This window comes from Aythya ferina, assembly GCF_964211825.1.
Source record: "Aythya ferina genome assembly, chromosome: Z".
Lineage (NCBI taxonomy): Eukaryota > Metazoa > Chordata > Aves > Anseriformes > Anatidae > Aythya > Aythya ferina.
This window is the reverse complement of record NC_140299.1, coordinates 71,176,700-71,203,479: the sequence shown is the minus strand read 5'-3', so window position 1 is coordinate 71,203,479 and position 26,780 is coordinate 71,176,700. Positions and strand designations below refer to the sequence as shown.

Here is a 26,780-nt window from a genome sequence, read left to right as displayed (position 1 = left end):
AAAGCTCTTCCCTGTCTTTCATATTTCTTTTTCCCTTTCCTTGCTCCTTATTCCAAAGGGAAGACAAAAAGCTCTTAACCAAAGACAGCTATTACGACTTCTGTTACTTTCCCCACAGTATTTTCCGTCTCTCCCAGTTACCTTTTAATAAAATGAAAGCTAGTAATTGCTTGGGTTTGTCAATCCTAAATGGCAAATGAAACATTTGTTGCATACTACTTGGTAGAATGATAACACTTCTTATCTGTCTTAAGAAAATCCACCATAACCTGGTCACTCGTAAGAGACCATACAAAACTACCGTAATAAATTCGGATGACATATTTAGCATTACAGTGTTCTAACGTTCTGTTTTTAAGCAATCCTGCCCTCAAATAAACAACTATCTGAGCAGATTCAGATGGACTTCCTACAGAGTAAAAGGACATCAAACAACAAATAACAACAAAGAATTGAAGAAGTGTGTATTACTTTGCTTTTTTCATATCTTTGCTAAACTACAGTGATCCTCACCCTCAGTGATGAACAACAATATATTATGTATGCATGCTTACTTTATACCACAGTACATGGACTGAACTATTACAGTACTTTGGCCTTCCACAAAATAAGGAATGATATTATAATACAGTGCAGCAGATGTTATTAGAAGCTGCAACTGCAAGCAGTAACTTTCTGAAGCATCCTGGAAGTTACAAAAGTGATATGGTATTCTCCAATACTCATATAGGTAGTGCACCCAAACAGTGGTAAATATGACTTGTCTACTCTGACTATATTTTCAAACCTCCTCTTGCACAGTGATCTCTGAAGTGGGTGAGTGCATGCACACCACAGGGTATGCAAGACAATCTGCTGAATACAGGAAGAAAATATTATAACTTCAGTAATACATATGTATAATTTGTAATTAAATAAGCATACAGATATTGGGTATACATGCTAAATACATATATATATATATATATTGATAGTTCTGCATGATTAAAAAAAAAAAAAAAAGTTTGCAGACCACTGCTCTAGAAAATGGAAATGATATTATTCAACCCTGCACCATCACCCTGAAAAGATCTCCAGACATGGGTATATCTAGACAAGCCCCTTAATATGCATTAAAAACTGCAGAAGTACCATAGCATGACTTTATTCTATGTGTAAATGTCTCTAGCTTACATAGAAAATGTGCCCTGGGAACAGCAAATCTAAGAACTGCACATTATGCCAGGCAGAAATAAAAGGTCATGCTATGGCAAGTCATGCTATGTTCACGTGAAAAACAATCCACCTAAACCGGGTGCATTTAAATAAGATCTTTTACCAATGATAATATAGCCTTGTAAATTATATGGAATGCCTACTTTGCTCCAAACATTTCACGTCTCTCCTAATTCCTTTCTGTCTTACCTGCCACCAACACTGAAGAAACAACCATATCTTCATCCAACTCTCCACATTGGAAAGTCAAAAAAAGTTGATTACTTTCAAAATCTTTACACGATTAGATTTGGCTAGCTCATGTTGGCAACCAGGAATCCATATAGATATATATATATATATATATATTTTTTTTTTTTTTTTCTCAATAAGAAGGGTGGGTAGATGTGTAATGGAAATGTTTGCCATTACAAATATCTAAGATGTCTACTGGAAGCACATTAATCTATCCCATATCTGTACATTGTCCAAAATCTGTAAGATTTTAATATTCTAATTACTGTAACAAGAATTTGGAAAAGACACCTTTCATGTTGGTTTAGTCAACATTTTCACAACTAATTGCTTAAAGTTAGTAAAAATGGTTGAGCAAAATAGTTCAGAAGGCTTTGTTTGCTTTTCCCTACTTTTTGGGAACAATGCTAACTACAGTGTCACAAACCCACAGGATAACTTAGAAATGGAGGGACTACTGGAGGTCAGGTAGTCCAACTGACTTCTAAACACACGTCTATTGAGATCAAGATGCTCAAGATTGTGCCCAGTTTAGTCTTTAACATCTCCAAGAATGGAGATGTCACAGCATCTCTGGACAAACTGCTCCAGTATCTGATCAACTTATGCTTAAGAAAAGCAGACAAGCATGCAAAAAAAACCTCCTTATAGTTAGCAAGAATTTCACTTGCACCAGTCACCTCTTGCCCTTCTACTGTCCATATCTGAGAAGAGTCTGTCTTCTCTCTGTCCTCCTATCAGGTAGTTGTCAAAAACAATGTCTTCTCTTCCTTGGCTTCTCTCATGGTGCTTGGTGCTCCAGTCCCCTGTCTGTCTCCATGGCCTCCCTTGAACATACTCCAGTATGTCAGTGTCTGTTCTTTACTGGAGATCCCAAAATTGGACAATGTACTCCCGGTGTGGTCTTACCCATACTGAACTGGTGGACCTAGAGCAGTGGCACCATGCTTGTCAGTGGGTATAACAACAACAAAATTCCCTGGTCCAAAGATGATTCTTCACGTCTCATATTCTGTCTTGTACAAATGCAAGATTGGTGGGCTTCATAGCAGTAAGAGATGAAAAACTGTATGACATGACTGTTATACAAATAAGAAATGGTGTGAATGAGGTAGATGACATGTAATCCAACAAGCAATGAAAGGGCACTTTTTTTTTTTTTTTTTTTTTTTTTTTTTACATATGCTATAACCTTCCTGTGATATACCATTTCCACTTTGCTACTGAAATCTTAAAAACTGCAAATTGTCTAAAATAAAGAAGATTTATCTGAAAAACTAGTACCCCTTTCATTTTATTTGAAACATAGCATAGGCACATGAAGTGCTGATGTTAAGGCAAGAAATTCGTGCCTATTAGTGCCTATTAAGTGCCAAGGCAAGTGTAAGCTCTAGAGCAAAAATCACTCCTAAACCTGCAGAAACAGAGCAAAATAAATGCAACCAACCAAAAAAAAAATAGCACTTTTTATTTATTTATTTATTTATTTATTTATTTATTCTCCACATAGTAGACCATGGGGCAAAATAAAGCTGTAATTGCTCAGCAGTGGTAATTTGTGACCAAGGAATGATCTAGCACAGAGGGCAAGAAAGTCTGGTTGCAGAAGGGGTTAAACTGGGGGAGCAGGGACACCAGAGACAGAAGGACTCCATGTCAGGGAGTGAGGTTTCCCTTGCTGAGGAGATAAGACAGTGCTGGGGCTTTGTGTTGTAGCAATGGTGCAATGTGATTGCTCAGGGACCACCTCTGAGCAGTGGGACTGGGGGTGAACCCAGCAGGGCGCTTAGGTGCTCATGGAATTGATGATGGGGCAAGTATGTGTAAGGGGCCAGGGCATGACATATCTCTGCAGACACCTCATAGGACTCTGTACAATGCATTAGTCATTAGAGGTTAGTCCCCTTTGTATTTAAGCACAGATGTGTATTTAATTCATCTCAAGGGGTACAATAAAAATGCCCCAACAAGACCATCTCCATTTATGCACAAGAACTGAATACCAGAATTGTCATCTTCCTTGCAAATCTCTAAGGAGACAATATGTAAATACCTGTATGCAGTGCAAGTGGGATTTTAGGGACCCAGCAAGAAAAGATTCATGGTGCTTCATAAAGAGAAGTGACAGTGACTGGTTTTATAAGGACAAGAGGGGGATTGAGTCAGCATAGTTATTACAATATTAGTGGACTCACTGTTTAGCTTGGACAGATCAAACAGTTCAACTAAGTTCCCATAATAAGAAAATAAATCTCCTTCATAAAGGATACAGCCATATTTCTTGTGTTTCTCTACTATTAACATTTTGATGACTCTACCTCCTACCAGTGAGCACAAGGTGGAGTCAAAGAACTTAATTTTTGGAGAGCTTTTCTTATACCTACATTATTATTTGGTACGTTTTTAAACCCAGTACAGTGGTGAAGCACTGTTGATGAATTGTCACTACTGATACAATAGTCAAATTAAAAAAAAAAAAAAAAAAAAGCAAAAAAAAAAGCATTTATTTTAAACAAAAGATATAGATAGTCCATTTATCAGTAGAAGCTCTATAAATACTGATATATAATTGAGTATGCATACACATATACATGTAAATAGGGATCAGATAGGACCTACCTTGACAGAAGTACATCTCCATATTACATATTTATTTGCTGACAAAGTTAGTATCTTTGTAAATCATACAGATTATGGCCTTAAGTTTTGCCAGGTTCCAGTGACATTGTTTTCATATTTTCAGGTTAAAAATTTGAAATTGATGCACTATTAAATGCTGCAGCTCATCTGAATTATTTTTGAATTTATAAAACTACCTTACAACTACTCAGCACTGTACTTTATTAGCTGAAGGTTGTGTTTGTTACCGATATGCTAGTTTATAAACACTACTAGGGCTAGTTATACTTTCTGAGGGAGGTTGGAGACTATTCTCTGTAAATGCTTCTATTTTTCCACCTGCAAGAAATAGCACAGACTGCTCTTTCATAAAACAGCAAATCACCTGAATCAAACATTCTTCAGCATAAGAGTAGGATAAATAAATGTTTTAAAAGTGTATTTTGAAATTCTAGAACAGTATTTTTAAAATTCATGTTTATGATTTTCTTGATAAAAACAACAACAACAAAGCCCTGAAAATTAGAATAAAACAAACACCAACATTTTAAAAGGAGACCCTTCAGCTTACAAAATTTTCAACATTTCAGCATCTAGTCCTGGCACAAGAGGTCAAAATTTTGAACATATTTGAATGATTAGAAAATAATTTCTGTGGCTGGGGACTGAAAATACTTGGGTACATGACAAACAGGTCATGACATATTGAGTACTTTAACACAGAAGGCAAAGTTTATAAAGTTAACACAGACAACAAGAATAACAACGAGCACCAGCTGAGATGTTACAGCAAACATGAATGAGATCACTTATGGAAGAATGGTCACAAGTGAAAAAATTAACAGAAACTTACCAAGTTGAAACTGCTCATTGCTCACGCATTTGGTGGTACTATTCCACCACTTCCCTTCTCCAGACTGTTATCTTCATATCAACCTGATTAAAACAACAGCAACAAAAAATTAAAAATAACAACTGAACAAATAAAATAAAATAAAATAAAATAAAAATAAATAAATAAACAGTGGCTTTCAAGTCTTTGGATAAAATAATTTGATTAACAGGGTCAGAAACCTTTCAGCAGACCAACATAATAACTCATGTTCTCCTTTCATTATATTTGCATTTCAAGATTGAGTACACAGCAAATCACAGACTGCCATTAAGCATTCATAAAAAACAGCAACACCAAAAAAAAAACAACAAACCACTGCAGTGTAGTCTGTTACATAACATGTCTCCTAAGTTTTCCTTATGAATTTAGTGAATAATAATGGAAGCTTTAGAGCTCTGGTAGTCTCAGGCAGCAGGAGGTAAACCCTGACATGCAGTCATATAGATTGTATGAGTAGATGGAATCTTGGATGTCTCAGTTATTTACCTAGCCTACTTGCTATTTTTGCAGGCTTGTATTATCTGGGGAAGAACTTAAAAAGCACCATAACAGTTATGCATTAATAAAACAAAAATTAAAAACTTGGCCTCTGTATTTAGTTAAAAGGAAGCAGACAACATTGGAGAGCTAAGATCTAGCATTTAGTGATTCTTCATTAAAAATACTCTTCCTTCTGTTTATATAACCAGCTATAGTATCATTCTTCAAGTAAATAAGAAGAGCTAAACCAATGCTTCAGATATTTAGTTCAGGAAATTAAAATAAGCATCCGTATTTTCCACCTACACCAGGGTTTGGTCTCAGAAATAATGATTTATTACCAAGATACATATTTTAAAAATAACATAAAGATAACTGTGTTTTGGATTCACCACTTGAAACAATCTCAGCCCTTCAGTGTTACACAGAAGCATTGTGATGTACAAAATTAGAATGGGTCACTATAAAATAATATACCTAACTGACAAGACATTTAAGAAGGTCAGAGCTTATAATTTTTTCTTCCTGGAATCATGAGATTCACTCATCATGTTAAAGGGGCAGGCTTATATTAGTTAAGATTTAGAATTTAGAGATACTAGAGAAGTCAAGGAGGAAGTTTTTGTTTGTTTGTTTGTTTGTTTGTTTCTAGAAGCCTTTTTGTATAATCCCAGGAAAATCATAAAAACTGAGAGTACAAACTGTATAAAATGGAGTAAAGTTAATAAAAATAACATAAGTACTGCTACATTTTGTTCCATGTGCACTCTTAGGTACCTGTGTACTCTCAAACTGTATATCTGCTGAAAAAAAATTAGTCTGAGGGGCTTAGGTATCACACAACTCACCTATAGTGTTCTAACTCACCTATAGTGTTCTGGTTTCTTTCTACAAGTAATCCTAAATCTAGCTCTCGCTTCTCTGTCCTTAAGACCTCAGACAAGACAACTGCTTTTATCAGAAGACTGTCTTGTCTGCTCCTTACATTCAACTGTCCTAAAGCTTTTTAAAGCCAAAGGTTTGTGACTGACATTCGGAACTGGACCTGTGGTATCAGTTCTTTTTAATTTTTAAAATTTCTGTGAAGAATAATGGAGTCATGGAATAACTGGTTGGAAGGAACCTGAGGAGATCCAGACCAACATCACTTTTGTGCAGGGTCAGCACTTGAATTCAGACCACATCTCTCACTGATTGGTTGAGCTGAGTATTGAAAAACACTCTCCCTATTGAAAAACATGCTCCCATGATACATTTTGTTAAAAAAAGAAATAATTTGAGAGTGAGCATTTAAGTAACTTCATTCAGTTTATACTAATTTGTTGGGGCAACTCAGCCCTGTATTTATATACTTTGAATTCCTCCTTAGGAATGCATAGTATTATATGCTGTTCTCTTACCTCACTGCTTTCTCTAATGTAATGTAAATTCAAACATGAAGGAGGAGAGACACCTCAGTCACAGTCTTGCTATTCATGACATGAAATATTTTGGATACCCATCCATTTTTGGATATGATTGTTTCTATATCTGGACAGAACAATTCAGTTAAAATTTGCTACAGTCCAAATTTATGCGACAGAATGGCTTTTCCTGCCAAATTAATTTTAAAGCCAGCAAAACAGCCACTTCTTCCTTATTATAATGACTGATATTTGGTCAATGGATAATTTGATGTTGTAAGAATATCTATTTTTAATAATATCTACTTAGAAGGTATCAATGCTAAGAGAACAATTCTTACGTTTCATGACTAGTTTTGCAGAATGTTCTACTACCAGTATAAATATGGGATACAAGGCATTTTCTCCATTATTCTATTTCCAGAATTCACTGTTTTAAATAACGTTCATTGTAGTGTATTATGATGAGTTATGTTGTGTGATGAGTGATAGTTACTGGTACTCTAATATTAGCCAGCATCATATACACGTAACATGTTGTTGAGAAAGGCTGTAAGAACACCCACTTGTGAAATATTTTGTAGAATATAGAGTAAATTCAGCAACAATAAGAGGAAAATGCAGTCAAGGTGACCTCAAGAGGCACATGGTAATTACCTACATTTATACCCTTTTTTTCCTTTGAGGAGGGGAAGTGAGCAGTTGTGGTGGAGTTCAGCTGCCCAGCAGGGTAAACCCACCACAGCTCTTTGAGTTTAAGGCAATAAAACTTATATATAACTTGTGAGGAGCTGAAAGAAAAAACAGAGAAGGAAATCCTTTCATGCTATGCCATTTTTTGATGTTTGTATTAATTACTGAGAACCACCTGGGACTTTGCTGTTATGTTCTTTACTGTTATATAGGACATTTCAAAATTTCTTTGTAAGTTTATGATTAAGTCTAAAAAGTGCCCAAATTCCTCAATGGAAATACTGTCTTGTGAGATATGCAAGCTATTTTCTGAGTTATTCTAATTTTTCAGCATAAACCTCTGTAAATGTGAAAACATGAAATAGCATTGTCTGCCAGGAAGATAAATTGACAGCTTCTTAAACCTTTGTCTACTTTCTGTCTGCCAACATAACTCAACAAATTATGTAAATATTTTATGTATTATATTAAATATGTTAACATTACATTAATATTATTATACAATTAAATTAGATAATGTCAAATTATCATGTTAATATTATTAATTAATATTATAATTTATTATAATTAAAATTTATCATACATAGTATAATGCATTGTTATATTTATTATGTATATTATTATGTTATGTATAATATGTAATATATTAAATATATTAATATATTAAATATTTATGGTCTTATGTAAAAGCTTATTGTCTGAATGCATATTAGTTCTGAAAGTCATTAGGAATTTTCAGCTAATAGCAATATCTTGTTTATTTATTTATTAAAATAATTCTATTTTATATTTTTGGAAAAAGTGAGAAAATGAAATTCACAGCCCCAGAGTCAAAACCAAAATGAATGCAGCCTGGATGCATTATAACTCTTCTACTTGTCTTTTAGGATTTGGGAATTAGACAGACAATATTTTTGATACTTTCTAAAATATTTATGCATCTCAAAGGATTAATCATTTGAACTTCTGGACAGGACTACTTCTAAAATAAACTGCAGAACTTGATCTGCCAAACATAAGATTCAATATGTTTGTCTAGTTCCTTCCTTTTGCCTGAATTCCTTCTTCCAATTTTAGATTTCCTTTTAGTTAAGTTGTAATTGGATAATTAAAAATTATTCTCAGACTGGTATTTGAAAACGTAACCTGCTTCTGCCAGCACTACTTAGCTTTATTCTGAAAGAAGTTCCGCTGATCTGAGAGGACCAAACAGGGGCTTGTATATATTCTCACACAACAAAATAGGAGAAAAAGCAGTACCAGTGTATAAGGAAAATGCACAACTTGGGGCTGAACACTACTGTTCAAACATCTACTTATCATCCTCCATTCTTTAATTAAAAATCAGGGACAAGAAAGAAAAAGAGTTCTGGCTTCATTTCACATCTGTTGACATTGGAGTAGAATGAATCATACAGTATTGCCTCACTGGAAAGGAGGAAGAAACAGAGACACTGAATTATAATTCTTTACTGAGGATAATCTAGTCACAGAATCACACAGAATCACAGAATTTCTAGGTTGGAAGAGACCTCAAGATCATCAAGTCCAACCTCTGACCTAATACTAACAGTCTTCTACTAAACCATATCGCTAAGCTCTACATCTCAAGACGGCAGGACAACTTGTCCTTCTGCATTCCCTGATCTTGGGAGAGTATCTATGCAGAAAGAGCTATTCACAAAAATGCATTTCAAAAAATGCAACTATATCCTGGAAACACAGCATAGCAAAAACAAACAAAAAAAAAAACACAGAAACAGAAGAAAGAGTAGGTCAATTTGTACAACCAGTATGTCACAATTTTAGTGTATATTCATGACTAAAATGAAAAAAGAAACTCCTCCCTTCCTCCTCCAGCACACCTCATCCTGAAGACAGACAGCATTTTCACAATGGCATATTTTTAGGAACAGAAGGTGCATTATACTGCTGCCTAGGTGGTTTACTACTGAAAATATAATGTAGATTGAAGTCTTAAAAAAGAAGCAGTCAAACTGTAGGAGAAACAACGAGGGAAAAACAATGAAACAAAAAAAGTGAAGCGGAAAAACATTGATTGGTAACTATCAGCGCTAATGTGTGAGAGATCTTTGATCTAAGTAATATGTAATTTCAATACATATACATGTATTTGTATATAATGCTTAGACAAAAAGAATTATAGCACTATAACCTGGCTATTTGCATAATCAAACAGACAGTGAAAGGACACCTTCCTTTTCTGCATAGTTTTGGACTATATGTGCTATAGATCCAATATTTTAGTGCTGAATATAATTTATTTGGTATTCTTCTGCTATTTTTTTTAATGTGGTGTGTAATTCAGACTCTTTCTATGTCAGTAACATTGTTGCTCTTTGTCAATGTCCCTTTGTCTATATTATTTGTTTTATCAATGTTTTCTACAATCACGTTCACAAACATTTCAAATTGAGACATCTTCTCAAAATCTCAAAAAGACATCATAGAAACCTGTCTCAAGGTCAAGAAGACCTGTGTGCTCTTTCACAGTAAGCACCTATTCAAAGACACAAACTATCTGGCATCATATTTTCCTAGTGGACTAAGAGACGATACTGGAAAGAATCTTCTTCAGTCCTCCTATCTTGGCAATCATGTTACACAGTCGTCTATCTAAATATTAACTCAGATGTCTCCAGACAAATGGGATGAATGGAAACACTGCTCCAGAACCATGCTTTTCTCTTATTAGATGTCTAATTTCCAGTTTACATGTGTCTGAGGCCAATTAATATTAATTTGTTCTTAAACAGACTTACCACAAGTCTTCCAAATAGAAAAGGATCCAAATCTTTTTGTAATATGTGACTGGAATTTAGCAGATTTAGAGAAGAGCAATGGTATTTGCTCTTCTCTACTTCTTTTGCAGAAAGTAATTAAATAAAAGTGAAAAGAACTCAGAGCCAAAAAAAGGCAGCAGAGCGAAAAGACAGTAGCATAGACTGCAATTACTTAAAAAACATCTGTACACAATCATTTCAGAAAGATATGTAGCAGTATAGCTCTGATTTTATTCATGATACAGAATAGAGTTTAAGGTATCTTAAGCGACTGAGGGTATAAACTACCACTACAAGAACTTTTTTGTTTGTTTGTTTAAAACATGAAACATAGTAGCACAGATCCCCAGTAGCAAATGATACTTCAGACTTACATAAAGATGTAAAATCTTGACTGGTTAAGGACTAAGATAGTTGCTTATGAACAAGTATCAAACAACCAAACACAGACATCATTTGACTGTGCAGATGGCTATAAAATCAACATTAATTAAACATACTAGTGACATTCAGCTCAGGTCGTTAAATTGTCAGTCCTGGAAGCTAAGAGGGTTTACCAAGACACTGCTCACTGTATACACATATCCTAACTTTCTACAAGAAGGACATCGAGGTGCTTGAGCGGGTGCAGAGAAGGGCGACGAAGCTGGTGAGGGGCCTGGAGAACAAGTCCTACGAGGAGCGGCTGAGGGAGCTGGGCTTGTTCAGCCTGGAGAAGAGGAGGCTCAGGGGTGACCTTATCGCTCTTTTTAGGTACCTCAAGGGAGGCTGTAGCGAGGTGGGGGTTGGCCTGTTCTCCCACGTGCCTGGTGACAGAACGAGGGGGAATGGGCTTAAGTTGAGCCAGGGGAGTTTTAGGTTAGATGTTAGGAAGAACTTCTTCACTGAAAGGGTTGTGAGGCATTGGAACAGGCTGCCCAGGGAAGTGGTGGAGTCACCATCCCTGGAAGTCTTCAAAAGACGCTTAGATGTAGAGCTTAGGGATATGGTTTAGTGGAGGGCTGTTAGCGTTAGGTTGGAGGTTGGACTCGATGACCTTGAGGTCTCTTCCAACCTAGAAAATTCTGTGATTCTGTGATTCTCTTAGCAATGCTGGGAACAGACTACTGTTGAGATTACAGTTGAGGTCTGAGCAAATAAGGAAAGTCTCACGGTGAAAATCATGTTTTTGCTAAGTAATTTAGGTGACTTCCCAGCTAAGAAGTCAGCAGTATCTTACAATTGAGCAACATGACAAGACAGTTGACGATATGATAAGCATTTGAATCAAAACCAAACCAAACCAAACCAAACCAGAATTTGAAATTTTGAGTTTTTTTTTTTTTTTTTTTTTTTTTTTTTAATGCTGTGATACATATGCATCCTATTACAACCAGAAATATTTAGAGCTAATCTAGTATCTTACTCACTGAACAGCACCTATTCATTTCTAAGGGACTATTTATAGACAAACTTAGCTTCTCAGTGTAATCAAAAAATGTGGAGGCTTGATTTTAATTGTGTGCCACAGAGAAAATGAGATGGTACCTGCAGAAAAAGGAGCTATCACCAGGATATCTACTATGAAGCTATTAACCAGTTAACAGATCTGTTGCCTGACATCCCTGGAGTCTTACCAGTAGCTGAAAATAAATGTCTTAATTGATTTGTCAATATATATGGAGCACACTTCCAGCTAACACAATCAGTTTGATTACATTAAATGTAGGTGGTACACTTTCTTACAGGATGCTATGCACATGTACATATTTCAGCTGTAAGGATAAGAGGCTTTCTCTAGCTGCAACTGAAATGCTGAATCAAGTTATGGCTTGGTCAAGACAACGGATGGATCCTAAGGGCAGTGGGCTTGGAAACTGACTATTTTCTTAAATTGACTGCATGTAGGCACTGACTGAACTTTTAATAGAAGAATCAGGTAGCATATAGGAGCTGGGCGTCATAAAACATGATCTTTTGGAATACATATGAAAGTTACAAACTCCAGTTTGAAAACAGTCAAAAAACAAATGAGCAAACAACAACAACAACACAGGATTTAGGATTTCCTATCAGCAGAAATCAGTTTTCACTTATTACCAGTAACCATATTTTTATTATTCCTCAATTCAGAAATACTGTAACTCCTTATCTGAAATTTCATATTCTAAAAAGTCAGTTGCTCTATGATATGGCAACGATATTGTTAGAAACAAGCTTCAGGAATATGGTCAATGGGCTTAATGCTTCAGATATAAGGATTTCTGTTCCTGAAAAAGTGTAAAAAACAAACAAACAAACAAACAACAACAACAAAAAAACAGTAAAGGTATCTCTAAAACATGGAGTCTTTATTAATAGTGTTTGAAAGTGACACATGCAACTGGATTTTTACACAGCTGTATGTATTTAACAAAAATGCTTTTTTTTTTTTTTTTAAATTAAAATTGTTTCTCCTTGAAGCCTTATCACTCTAATAGATAACATTCTTATCCCATAAGAATGCTTCTTGAAACTCACATCTGCACAGCAACATACTATTTGTTGATAAAGTGTGTTTTTGTGTACTACAGGCATTTTGAAAAGAGCTTTTGAATAAAACTAAATGAGCTCCACAGTAAATAAAGAAATGACAAACCTGAGAAATAGCAGCAGGCACTCAATGAGGCATAGGTGTGGCAGACAGACAGATGCAGCCTGAATCTCTGCAACTGAACTATTGCATTAAGAGTTCTAATAAAAGAAGCTACGTTATAGATCTTGCATGCTAAATGAAATTTGTATTAGATGTCACCTATTAGCTTTTAACATTACTAGCACTGGGCTGGGGAGACTGGTAGAAAGAAAAACAGTACACCTAGAATTCTTCTTAGTGATGCTAGTAATGCTGCAACCATGTTAAATCTGCACTTTCTAGTTTGGTCAGTGTTAGAGGAGAAATTGCACTTGTATTTTACATGTTGTCTGTCTTTATAAATGATTTAATATAAGGACTTATCTCAGCCTTTTTCAGACTTTAGCATTAATGCCCGTGATGGGGCTACCTCCCATCTACACTGCTCATTTACTAAACAAGTGCATTATCTGTATACTGAGAGACAGCTTCTGCACCTTCACTTGGGAAAATGCGAAAGGAAAGCACAAATACCACCTGAATCTCTGACTCAGTGAAGTGTAAGGTGTTTACTGGAGGCACTCCTGCGTAAGTACTTTTGTGTTCAGAGGAAAAATGTAGATGGGACAAAAGAGAGAAATTTCTTTTGCATTCACAACTCATACTGCCAAATCGTTCACTGATCAAAATAAGTTTACTTTGCATTTACAGTTCATATTTTTCATGTTTGCTTCTCTGATATTTCTCACAGTGACAACTCTGAAAGATACCAAAAAATTTTTGCAAAACCTCTTCCTCAGGGATATCTTTGACTTTCAGCTGGCTTAAGCTGTGCAACAATGATTTTCTGAGCATAAGTCCTTATCTTTTAGTAGTCGCTGCAGTCAATGTAGCAGTTGCGCCTACATTTAATGTACAGAGAAATAGGATAAATTTATCATATTTAAATAAAATAACTAAAGATGGTTTCAGATAGAGTTCTGGTCTCAGATTCCTAACTATTTTACATACATAGGTCCATGGGACCTGATGGGATGCACACACAAATGCTGAGGGAGATGGAAGATGTTACTGCAGGGCCACTTTTGATATTCTCTGATAAATCATGGCAATTTGAAGAACTGCCTAAAGACTGGCAAAGCAAATGCCACTACACCTATCTTCACAAAGGGAAAGAAGGAGGACACAAGCAACTACAGGCCTCACCTGGACTCCTGGCAAAGTGATGGAGTACCTAATCATGAAAACAATTTCCAGGCATGCGAAAAACAAGAAAATCATCGTGGGGAGTCAGCATGGATTCTCTAAGGAGAAAAACATCTGTGTCCTGGTTTCAGTTAGGACGGACTTAACTTTCTTCCTAGTAGACAATGTGCAACAAAAAGATTAATCTGATAGATGAGGGGAGACCATTGGGTATTGTCAACCCAGACTCCCTTAGGGTCTCTCACACTGTCTCCCATATGAACCTCATAGACAAGTTGTTGATACATGGGCTAGATCAGCAGACAGCGAACTGAAAACTGACAACAGAGGGTAGTGGTCAGTGTAACTAAACCTACTTGGAAGCCAGTAACCAGCAATGTACCTAAGCAGTCAATATTGGGTCGAATTCTGTTTAGCAACTTCATTAATGATCTGGATGATGAGGCAACATCTTCTCAGCAAGCTCCAACTTGGTATTCAGCTTGGTGACAACTTCAAACAGATTATGTATTTAGTACAGGTATTACATTAATATTTTAGAAGATTTCATTTCCAGGTCAGTTACACTCTGTTCTTCATGTGCCTAAATTTTCTCTAATAACCAGAGTTAGAAATACTTCTGTAGATTGTATTTTAGATATATTTACATTGTGTTTTAAATATTGTTACACATTTTACATAATTGTGAATATTTATATTTACAATATTTTTGTTACACATTATTATACACTGAAAGCTGATATTACCTAAGAAATGCTAAACTCTCAAGAAAAATATACACAAGCTATGGATAATTTAAGAGAGAAACAAGAATCATGAAAGGTTAGGAAATGTGATTTACAAAGAAAGGCTGTGGTAAGTACATTGGATTGTTCAGCAGTTGAGACAAGTGGGGTAGTACACTAGAAGAATGATGATTAACTGCTTTCAAGTTCCACTGCAAACCAGACAAGAAATTTTTATACAACTTGCAGAAACAAATTATTTGGCAGATAAATAGAGATGCTATTTAGGATATAGAGGACTTCCACCTTAAATAAATTTAGCCTCTTAGACACAAATCTGTCAGGAATGACCTAGCTATAACTAAGTCTTAGGATCTTGGATTTCATACTCCCTCTTCACATTTCTTAGTAATTAAAGTCTACAAAGAAACCCTACAGCTCCCACTAGATCAGGTTGCTCAGAGCTTCATCCAGCCTGACCTTGAACACCTACAAGGATGACGCATCCACAGCATCTCTGGGCAACCTGTTCCAGTGCCTCACCACCCTCAGAGTAAAGACTTTTTCCTTATATCTAATTTAAATCTCCCCTCTTTTGGTTTAATGCCATTACTCCTTGCTCTATCACCACACTCCCTGACAGAGTCCCCCCCCAGCTTTCTTGTAGGATGCCTTTAGGTACTGGAAGGCTGCTATAAGGTCTGCCTGGAGTCTTCTCCAGGCTGAACAATCCAAATTTTCTCAGCATGCCTTCATAGGAGAGGTGTTCCAGCCCCTTGATCATCCTCACGGCCCTCCTCTGGACTCATACTTCCACGTCCTTCTTGTGCTGGGGCCCCCAGAGCTGAATGCAGTTCGCCAGGTGGTGTCTCACAAGAGCAGCAGTGAGGGGGAGAATCACCTACCTTGGCCTGCTGGCCATGCTTCTTTTGATGCAGCCCAGGGTATGGTTGTCTTTCTGGGCTGAAAACGCACGTTGCCAACTCATGGTGAACTTCTTGTCAAACAGCACACCCAAGTCCTTCTGCTCAGAGCTGCTCTCAGTCCATTCCATGCTCTAGATAAGGCTCAGAGGTACTGACATTTTGTTACAGATCCTCTTATAGTGGCATGGAGAAGGTGTTTTTATAATGCCCACAAATAAGTGCCAGAAAATCGCAAGAATTCAAACTTTGCTGAGTGTAACCAACCAAACAACACAATTTTTTTGATTGCTTATTATTATCTTACAAAGAAGACCTACCAACCTACCTAATAATACCAAATCTGTTCCCTCAACAGGAAAAAAAAATAGAGGAAAGATTTCATTTGCAATTTTGAATATTTCTCATCACTCATTTCTGATTACTTTATGGAATTCTCTTCTAGATGAAGGTCTTATGCTGGATCAAAAACTTGAGTCCTTCCTTGAGAATTTATATTCTGCAAAAACCTGCTAGTTACCAGTAACAAATTACAGAATCCAGCATTGAAGGACATTTTAGATAAATACATATTGAGCACTAATAAATGACAGATCCCCTAGTAAGAGTTCTTTATCTGAAGATTACCTCTAAATAGTCTGCAAAGGTTATGTGTTATCACCTCCTACAGTCAGAATGTTAAATCATTTCATATCGTGAAACTTTTGACCAAACATTTCAGTGCATACTAACTCATTTTCAGATTCATTCTCAATGTGATTTTTGAATTAAATTATTTTGTTTCTTTCTATGCCTTGCTACAAGACTTCCAGTTTTAATCTAGCAGAATACCTGCATTTCAAGAAAGCAGAAGCTAAATCAAGGATCACTAATGAAGCATTTTCATTGGTAGTGTACCCAGCTATGTATTGGAATTTTATTAACACCTACAAAGGAAGAGAAATGCAGAATGTTCCACAGTTCTACATTCTGATCGACAGTTCTCAGTTTTACAAGTTGAAGTCCAGAGCTACAGCTGACCATCTGCTTTCTGAAGTCAGAAATGCAGGTTGCCTTTATAGAGGCCAAAATATATTTCACAGTTAAAAATTAATTAAACAAATAACTCCTGCAGTACAAAATTTTATTATTCTATACAATGCAACACAGCAATAAACACAGCAGTAAAAAGACCATAATGTACAACTATAGCTTTTTACTGCCATAAGAATGTACTTTCAAGACAGTAGCACATTACAGTTTAAGTGAAGCTCTTCATTAGATAGAATGAGAAAATGAGGCATGAAAGGAAGATGGAAAAGCCTTCTTAATAGTTCCTGTGCAGATAATGTAGGCCAAAGACAATCAATACCCATGCCTCATTTATTTTATGTTTTTGAACACTTAACAACAAAATGTTAGTATTTGCTGTACTGTTGGGCTTCACAGACCTGCATCCATAATGACAAAATGGATTTGCATATTATGATGTAATTTATATGAATTTATATTCAAATGGCAGTTGTTATTGTTAGATAACACGAAAGGTAACATCTATTCCATTAGACTGGACACATTAAAAATCATGTTGGTCTACTAATTTGGTTACTCATCAAAATGACCCAAACAATCAATCCAATTAACACATAAACACATTTTTAAATCTCATAAAATGCATGTCAATAACTTATAAGTCACATTAAGTACCTGAATAAATCAGACTAACAGTGTTCAGTCAGTGCAGCTACTATTGATTGAAAAAAGAGAATGAAAAACGTGGGTTTTCAATGCATTTTTTCATGACGTTTTAACCATTGTTTTCTAATTCTTTAAATATAATTTTGTGTGACAGTTATAAAACCATGTTTCAAATCCTATTACCTCAATCAGATCCATTTCTTTATGTTAATAATGAATCAAACTTTTATCTGTACTTGAAACAAAACAGGGAGAACTAATACATCAGAAATGAAAAAGGTGTGTTGGAAAAAACGCAGCATTTCATAAATTTCTAAATTTATATATTCTATTATATTCAGAGTCTCTCACAAGAGTTGAAACATAAACTAGCTAGTCTTTCTATGTATAAGGTCTAGTTAATATTAATAGCTTAATTGAGAAAGTTTTACTTTTTCAAAAATTCAAGAGAAATAAAATACAGTGTTGACTTCATCAGCCTTCTCCATGCACATTTTCCCAACACATTTAGAAAACCATGTGGCAGGAAACAAGTCTGATCCAATAAACCTTTACATGAATAACTTTAACTTACTGGCTTCATTTCTGTAAGATGCTCAGTAGTGCTGTTATTTTTATCATTCCCAAAGGAAAACAGTTACTGAATGTATACACCCCTGTAATCAAACTTAAGGATGAAGTTTGACCTATTGTTTACAGTGAGTTTCACTACTGCACAAGAACCAGGCTATACTACTAATACATGTGTTTATATTTAATATCATAGTCTAGTGATTTTCTAAGCTTATGTAGGAAATGAGTGCTAAAAATAATTGAATTAAATTAAATTGTGTTTTACTTGTGCTTAACCTCTTTTATGAACAGTGTTAAATCCACAAAGAAAAGCTGCTACTTCACAGCAGGGCAAATCCTACTTACAGAATACAGTGGTTGCACCAAGTATACCACACACAGAATTGAATAAAGAGACCATCTGTAACAGATAAACACCTCCAGGCATGTGCACAGGGGAACAATAAGCACCACAGCCAGCAGACTGCAAGAATTTCAGATGTGTACGGTTTTGAGGCTGATGCAATTCTGTTGATCAAACCTAAAACATGAAGCCTTCCCTTCCCTTCCCTTCCCTTCCCTTCCCTTCCCTTCCCTTCCCTTCCCTTCCCTTCCCTTCCCTTCCCTTCCCTTCCCTTCCCTTCCCTTCCCTTCCCTTCCCTTCCCTTCCCTTCCCTTCCCTTCCCTTCCCTTCCCTTCCCTTCCCTTCCCTTCCCTTCCCTTCCCTTCCCTTCCCTTCCCTTCCCTTCCCTTCCCTTCCCTTCCCTTCCCTTCCCTTCCCTTCCCTTCCCTTCCCTTCCCTTCCCTTCCCTTCCCTTCCCTTCCCTTCCCTTCCCTTCCCTTCCCTTCCCTTCCCTTGAGAATTTTTCCAGATTTGCAATCACATACAGAGGGGAAGTGAATTAGGCTTTTCCACTTCAGTACACTAGATGCAGAAACCTGAAGTACATTTTGATACTGCTTTTACTGAATCTAGTTGCACTAAAATTCTTGTGGTAATCAATAACAAACTGTGGTAGAGTTGCTGCCACTGACGTTTTAATTTAAGGTTTAGGAGTCACAAAATTTTACAAGGTTAAAAATAACTTTTCAATGACCATTTATTGAAAGCCTTGCAATTTCAATAAACATAAATATTTGTTTGCCTGAGTGGAATATCTTACAGTACTTGCCATTAACAGAGTGCTATGGCTAACAGGTTTAAAACAGTTATGTTTTAGAGTACAGCATCTCATAACTGCAGCTTCTTCTACATCAAAACCAAACTTCATTTAACATCTAATTTGAGAATCTTTGGCTGTCAGGGCCCCAGAAGTCCATTCAGAGAAATGGATGCTATAGAACACATTTTTCTGTTTCATACAAAATGCTGGAGAACTTGTATGCTTAGGCAGAAAGAAAGTACCCAACTCAAGACTGAGTGTGTGGGCTTAAGCAAGATTTTGGAATTGCATCCAATGGTTACCAGAGTCTAATACTGAAATGGAAGGACAGTGTCTTACAAATCGCCAACCAGACAAATGAATCTGATACAGCTCCTTAAAAAAGTCTAGAGATAATCAAAGTCATGTCCCCCCTACTTGTTTACATGTTGCTGCTAGTCCTTTTCTAAATTATGGTTCTGAAAGTAATGGAATGGATAACAATATGCTTCCAATTATAGAATATTAATACTACAGAGAGAGAAAACAAAAGAGAAAGAGATGGTACAGGCAAGGGACCTAAATGATTTCCCTGGAAAATCCTTTTCCAATGCCAGATAATATTTAGCAGTATAGTCACTCAGCAAGGTACCAAGGGATAAAAGTAGCATAAGCACAATAAAAAGTAATGGCCACCAACTTAAAATCTAATATATTATTTTTTTGTGCATTTGCAAAGAATTTACAGCTACTGTAACCAACCTGTTTTAATCATAAAATCCTCAGTAGCTGTTATAAGTTGTAAGAGAAATGATTGGAAGGGAAAAAGATGACCTTGCAAGAATATTGAGCTTTCAATATTTACAGAATCCTTTCTCCTTAATTCTCATTAATAAAATTTTCACATAGAAGAAAGAGAAAGGTTTTGTGTTGTCATAAAGTGAGAACAGGAAATAAAAGATGCAGGAGCAAATAGTATCAGGAAGATTTTAAAATTATTAAAGAAAGTGAGGCTGACTTTTTTTTTTTTTTCTTGTTCTTAAGTCCCTAACAACTGTGCCAGTAAAATCTATCTTGGCATTTTTAACTAAACACCAGAAATAAATAATATGACTTGATGTTTATAAGCAAATTCCAAAGAAACTGGAAAACATGTTGGTTACAATGCTAACATATGCATGGCATTTAATTTCCTCTCTGCAGCTCTGGGATTTTCATTTGGACTCAATCTCACTCTTTTGTACTGTTTTTACACTAAGTGGCGAAACAGGATTTTTGTTGTCCCAACATTGCACTGCAATGAAATGTACATTATACAGTTCCCCACCATAGTCTGGTCTGTGAGTGTAAAATTAGCACAAATTCCAAAGCAAGTTTTTAACATTTTTAATCCCAAAGGGAGTTGCTATCTTAGCAACCAAATCTGGAAGGACAGCAATAGCCCACTTTTTAGAAATTTTAAGCTAAATTCCTTCTTTTAGTTTTCAGCTCTAAGCTTTCATGGTGATTAATGCACAAATGTATAACTACTGCCTTAAATATAAGGATGGAGGAATGACAAACTAATTATTTTACTGGTCAACACAAGAATTCCTAATGTGCCTTTATTTAATCTCTTTTATTTCCTGGAAATTATTTTTAACAGCAGCAGAAAAAAGGTCTAATCTATTATGAATATAGGCATGGAAGGATTTAATATTAAGTAAACAGCAGAGACTGAAATAACCTGCTTCACCAAGTTATTTTTGCACCTGTTCATCCAGGTCATCAGAAAAGATAAGATGTATATCAATTTCATGTGGTACTTCAAGGCTTATTTGACAGAGATTCCTTAAGTATAGTATTGCTATTCATTTCAGTTATCATGCCCAGGAGTACAGAGCAAGAATGAAATGAATTAAAAATATTCTTGTCCTTGAATGAGAATTCTTACATTACACAGTGTTGTTTTACCAAAGAGGGGTGACAGAGACAGGGATGACAGATACTCATTCAATGACAGCATGATCATCAGTCTCTGCAACTTCATTAACATAGCATAACTCTTTGCCATAAGCCATTATCTCTGGTGGAAACAATGTCTTGAGGTAACATAAGCCATCAAAGACGTTATGAAAAAAAATCATGGAAGGGCATGTAGTTAACCTCACCATCTGCTGGTATGTCTCAGAATCTTTAACAACTTAGTTTTCTGTCTGTTATTTAAACTGTCTGTCTAAACACATATTGCAGTCCATTGTAACACAAGCTTGGCAGAGACTGAAATTTGATAGAACACATAGGTTTTAATGAACTGCATGGATTTTAGCAGTAAGTAGGAAGCTCAGGTATGAAGTTTAAAGCACTCGTTAGTTTAACTCTGTTCATAGAAAAGAAAAGGATGTGAGCTTTTGCCCTGAATTTAATGGGAATAGAACAAAGATATATACATATATCAAACATGCATATATATCTTTGTCAAAATAATATATATATAATTTTGTCAAAATAATCAAGATATCAAGACTGATTGAAGGACTCTGATTTAAGCAAAATAATTTGTCAGTGAGGTGAGACATATATCAGGGAGACAGCACCAGCACTGTGTTTCAAGTGGTTAGTTCACTGAGGTCTGAATATTGTTACACATTCAGATTAGCAGTGCAAGAGATGAACCCACACCTGCAGAAAACATCGACAAGAACATTTTACTTCCTTTCACAAAAGATGTTCAGATTTTTCTTTGTGTGGACTGCTTAACTTAATGAAGCACTGTAATCCCTTTCCTTGGCAAATTCCTGACTGAGATGCCCATTAATCATCATGACCAATAACCTTTATTATAATAATAAAAAAAAATAATACAAATACAAATTGTGGTGAGGCACCACAAAAAAAGCTGAGTTACTAGAAATCCTCTCATGCTTAACACTACCTTCACCCTTTCTTGATGCCTTTCAGAAATGAGCTTTGATTGTACTTGCTATAAAATACAGCTTGAACATTCTAAGAATCACCATGAAACAGATACAACTGTGCATTATTTTAATTTTCTGATTACCTAGATTGTAGTACTGCTCAATTGCTCACCTGCAGCTTATGTTTTCTTACACCTGATACTACAGGATTCTAGCTTCGTCGTGCCTTCTGTTTCATGACACATACTGCCTCACATACTGCCTGAATCTTTTGAGGTCTGTTTCTTTCTTTCTAATACCCCTCTGTTCTTTCTCAAGTGATATTTTATATATGTTGACTGTGCAACACTCCCACGGGACACAGGAAATCAAGGTTCAAGCTTGTGTAACTCACCTGCACAGCTGGGAACTGAACAACTTTTCCTAAACAGGAGAGCTTTATTCAATGAACTACTAACTCTCATTATTAAAAGTCTTCTGGTTTTTAAAGTGAGAAAGGGAGACAGGGCAAAAGAGACATTTCTGTATCTTCTGGTTTAGTACAACAGATTCTTCTCTGTGGTAAAGGAGGATGGTGGAATTCCAGCACATCAGACTATTTTGCTACTTGGGATCAAATTGGTAACTCAAAGACCAGTAGCTGAGGTTTGTCAGTACAGCTGTCATCAAGTATTAATTAAGACTGGAGTGTATGACTGTCAAAGGCATCTGGGATAAAACATCCTGTCTGCCTCTGCTTATATGTGCTGTCTAATATATTCTTTTATCATATTAATCTAATCGATTCTACTACTGAAATATTTTTTAGCTATATCAGCTCTTTAAAAAAAGTAAGAGCTTGTTCCCTTTGCTTATGTTATCTACTATCTTACATTAGACTGTCTACTGTCATTTCAACTGTGATTAGAAATTTCTCCTAGTGTTATTGAATACCATGCTTTAACCAATAATACTTTACCTTAATATTTTTATCTTCTGCTTTTTAATACTTCAGAAAATACATCACCATTCCCAAGTGGTATAGTTTATATACCAGTGTCACTTATGGACAATCTGATCATCTTAATTCAGCTCAACTGCAGCTTCATTTAAGAACTAGCATTGAAAGTAAAGGCTAAAATAACCAGATGATTATGCAAAACCTTTCTCTTTTGCCCCTCCATCTCTACAACTTCCAGGAAAGCTTCTGTTTCATTGGAATATTGCAATCTTCCTTTATGCCAAACTGATCATCTCCAGTCTATTATGAGTAGTGTAAAGAAATAAACAAGTCCCTCCATCTTGCTCATAATTTTCAGAGAGCATTTAAACAAAAATATTAATGACCAGGTTTTCTATGAAGAATGAGCAACACTGAATGGAGAAGTCTAAATAATTCACTGATTAAAAAAGAAACTAATAACTGTCTATGCACGTTTGCTTTGATCGTTACTTGAATTATATAGCCTAAGACTAGAAAGAAAAGTTGAAGAATACTGTCTTTGCTGCATTAAGTGCCATCTCAAATCATACATATATCTTCTGAAGCACAACAGGAGAATTTCTATAGTCATTCCGAAGTGTAACACAGAAGTTTTCAATTTATTAACAACTTGAAATAAAAGAAGCATAAAAAAGCCCAGCATCACAGTGAATATTCCTAAAGTACTTTGGAAGGATAGATATTTCAGCTCTAGTGTCATTCAGTAGTGCTTATGAAGACTGGAATAAATACATTAAGAACCAAACACAAAGAAATTTGAGCAAAAAGTAGTATCAATTTTTCTGCACAACAAAAAGTTTCAAGTAGTGCTATTGGTCTGAAAAGTAATTGAAGGTGGCTTTACAATTAGTTGGGGAACCTGTTATAGCAGCTTCAATCTAAACAGCAAGAGAGAGATGGAAGGGAAGGAAAAATTACTGCATTACTTCATAAGAATTTGAAGATTTTATTTTTTATGATTTCATACATATGATGTGTCCTAATTATAAAGTTTTATTTAACCAAGTTTGAGATACTCTCAATGGAACAGAATATTCCACCCTAAGTTACTTGAAGCTGTGTAGCCTGAATGGAGCCAAAGAGAAATGTTAAAATTCACTTAAAATGAACTTCACCAAAATAGCGGTATATTACAAAGATTGTCTCAGTCAACTGACACATTTCATAATAGAACTTTTACATTTTCTTAGTTAAATTCCTGTTTTTGTCTGTAGGATAGCATTAGTCAAGATCTGTATAAATCTACTTTATATCCTTTAAAATTTGGTAGTAAGTTATATGCTGAGCATCAAACTTGTTTAAAATAGCTTTTAGTAAAGCTCTACAGACAGTAGCTATGACAGGATCTATAAACAGTTTTTTGAGTTGTGCACTTGATTTTTTTTAAAAAAGGCAAGCTTTTCATTATGGATAGTAAGTTTTCTCATACATCTGGAGGGCAAAAAAACACAAGGAAAACAAGGAAAATAAGACCTGGACTCTTCAAGTAGGAAATACTTCTTTGGATAAACTGACACACTATATAAGGAACAGTCAAGAATATGACCTTGGAACTTCAAGACCAGATTTAGTCTATTGAACTACAGCTCACAAAATGCCATTACTGCATGTGCTACCGTATGTTGTTTCAGTATCTTAACATAAAGAATTGGATTACTGAATGACTTTCTGAATATTTCCCCTAAATGCAATTTCTTCCTAGGCATACAAAATCCAGATGCTGTGATTTGGCATGTGCAAGGAGGTCTCGGTATGAAGCTTGAGTTCTGAGAGAATTACACTGGCTTCCTGTTCAACACTGAATTGATTTGAAATTGCTATATGATAACTTACAGTATAAAGCTCTACACAATTTGGAATCTCCGTTTTTATCTACCCTATTATCTTTAAGAGTCTAGAAGTTGCTGAGACTATCTGAAGTTGGCCATTTCAAAGCAATGCACATACTTCCAGTTGTTATGCTTGTCAATTTGAAATCCATTTCCAGCTGGAGTCTAGAACACAGATTCAGATTCATTTAAACATAAACTTTTATGTTTTCAGTCTGACATTTTCATCAACTGAGCTCTTGTGCTTTGTATTTCATAGAGTTGGAAGTACAAAAATAAACAAACAGAAAATTACTTGGCATCAAAACTGTTTTTGTATGTCTGTCTTTGTGCTGTAAATAAATCTAACGCTGCTAAATACTTAAGATTGCTTTCTAATAAATACCATAGTTTGACTGTTTATAGCAAAAAGGTATATATCAATTGTTCTTTAACTACAGTATTCTGGGATCAGATTTACTATATTAATTACTATTAAGAATGGAGATAAACATTAAATGCTTTTCTGCCAATAAACAGAGGACTGGCTTAATCTGATCAGAGCAAAGATCCACCTGGCCAAATGCCAGGCTTTTGGAAAAATGTAAGGATGGGGCAAATGTATCTTTGTTACTGTAGTAGCTCCATGTTCTTGCCCAGTTTGTAGCAAGCCAGGGACATCTGAAGCACATGTGGTACCTTCAGCTCTAGCAGTCTTGTGTGGATATTCCTTCCAGGCCTTTTGTGAAGATATTTAGTCATACATACATTTAGCAGTTTACATTTTGTGAAATAAACTTAAAGCTTTATTGCTAATGAAGTGACTTTATTATACATTTACAAAAATAGATGTACTCTGGTATTAGTTTGCTATAATAACAATGATCATCTTCTGTCCAGAAAAATGGGCAGAATGCCTACATGTTCAAAATATAATAGTAAAGATACCACTTCAGTAGTTATTTGTACAAACCTGCCAGAAATATCTAGATCTCCATATTCTCCAATAAACATGACCTTTCAGACAATAACAACTAACATCCTCAATCTTAGGATGAAAATTTTGAAATTTAGTGAAACGTCCCTGGAAGTGTTTAAAGAAAGGTTGGACGTGGCACTTAGGGATGTGGTTATGTGGTTTAGTGTGTGATATTGGTGCTGGGGAATGGTTGGACCAGATGATCTTGGTGATCTTTTCCAACCTTAATGATTCAACGATTCTATGATTTTTAACAGCAAGTAATATTGCAGAGAAATTACAATAATTTTCAGGGTTTTTTGTTTGTTTGTTTGTTTTTTAATTAAACTCTTATATTAAAAAAGATCTTTTTAGTAGACTTGGCTTTATACAGGATTATCAACAGGAGAAATATTACCTATTTTTCTGGTAATTTTTTCCTTTACAGTAGTTTATTACATCAAGACTCACATAGCTTTTGCTACCATAAGGTGGCAGCATATAACACATATTTATATTGCTGAATTTGTATTCAGTAGGTATCTATTTTCTGAGTGGTTTAATTTACATTGTCACAATTAACTCATGCATTTAGAGAGATCACTAACAAAATTTTTCAAATTATCCCAACAGGAAGAGAGTTTGTGAAAATCTCTATTCACCTGAAACTGTTGCCAAAAGATAAATTTTTTCAGAGTACAAAGTCGGTAAAAACTGAAGTGCTATACTTGATACAAACATCCATATATATATATATATATGTATGCTGCAAACATAAACTAATATTTATGAAGCAACCTTGAAAATAACAAATTGCTTATAGCTTCTTTTTAGTAGATGATCATCTATAAATGTGACAGAATACTAATATCAGTGCTTCTTTCATGCCTTCCAAACAATGTCTGTTATTCAAAATTGTCATTGAAGCATTGTAATTTACATAAACATAAGACTGCTTTAATACAGTTGTAGTT

General features: G+C 35.3%; 1 protein-coding gene across 6 annotated transcripts in view; it reads right to left on the bottom strand.

Annotated features, from left to right (window-relative positions):
* Nucleotides 1–26,780, bottom strand: part of LINGO2 (leucine rich repeat and Ig domain containing 2) — a 575,497-nt gene that overhangs the window by 264,053 nt on the left and 284,664 nt on the right. For all 6 annotated transcript variants that reach the window (XM_084505347.1, XM_084505341.1, XM_084505342.1 and 3 more), the window contains one exon: nt 4,922–5,004. Coding sequence is in view for 5 of the 6 variants with exons in the window: in XM_084505341.1 (XP_084361467.1) it covers nt 4,922–4,939 (18 nt within the window). In the remaining variant the exon portion in view is untranslated. The remainder of the gene's footprint in view (nt 1–4,921; nt 5,005–26,780) is intronic.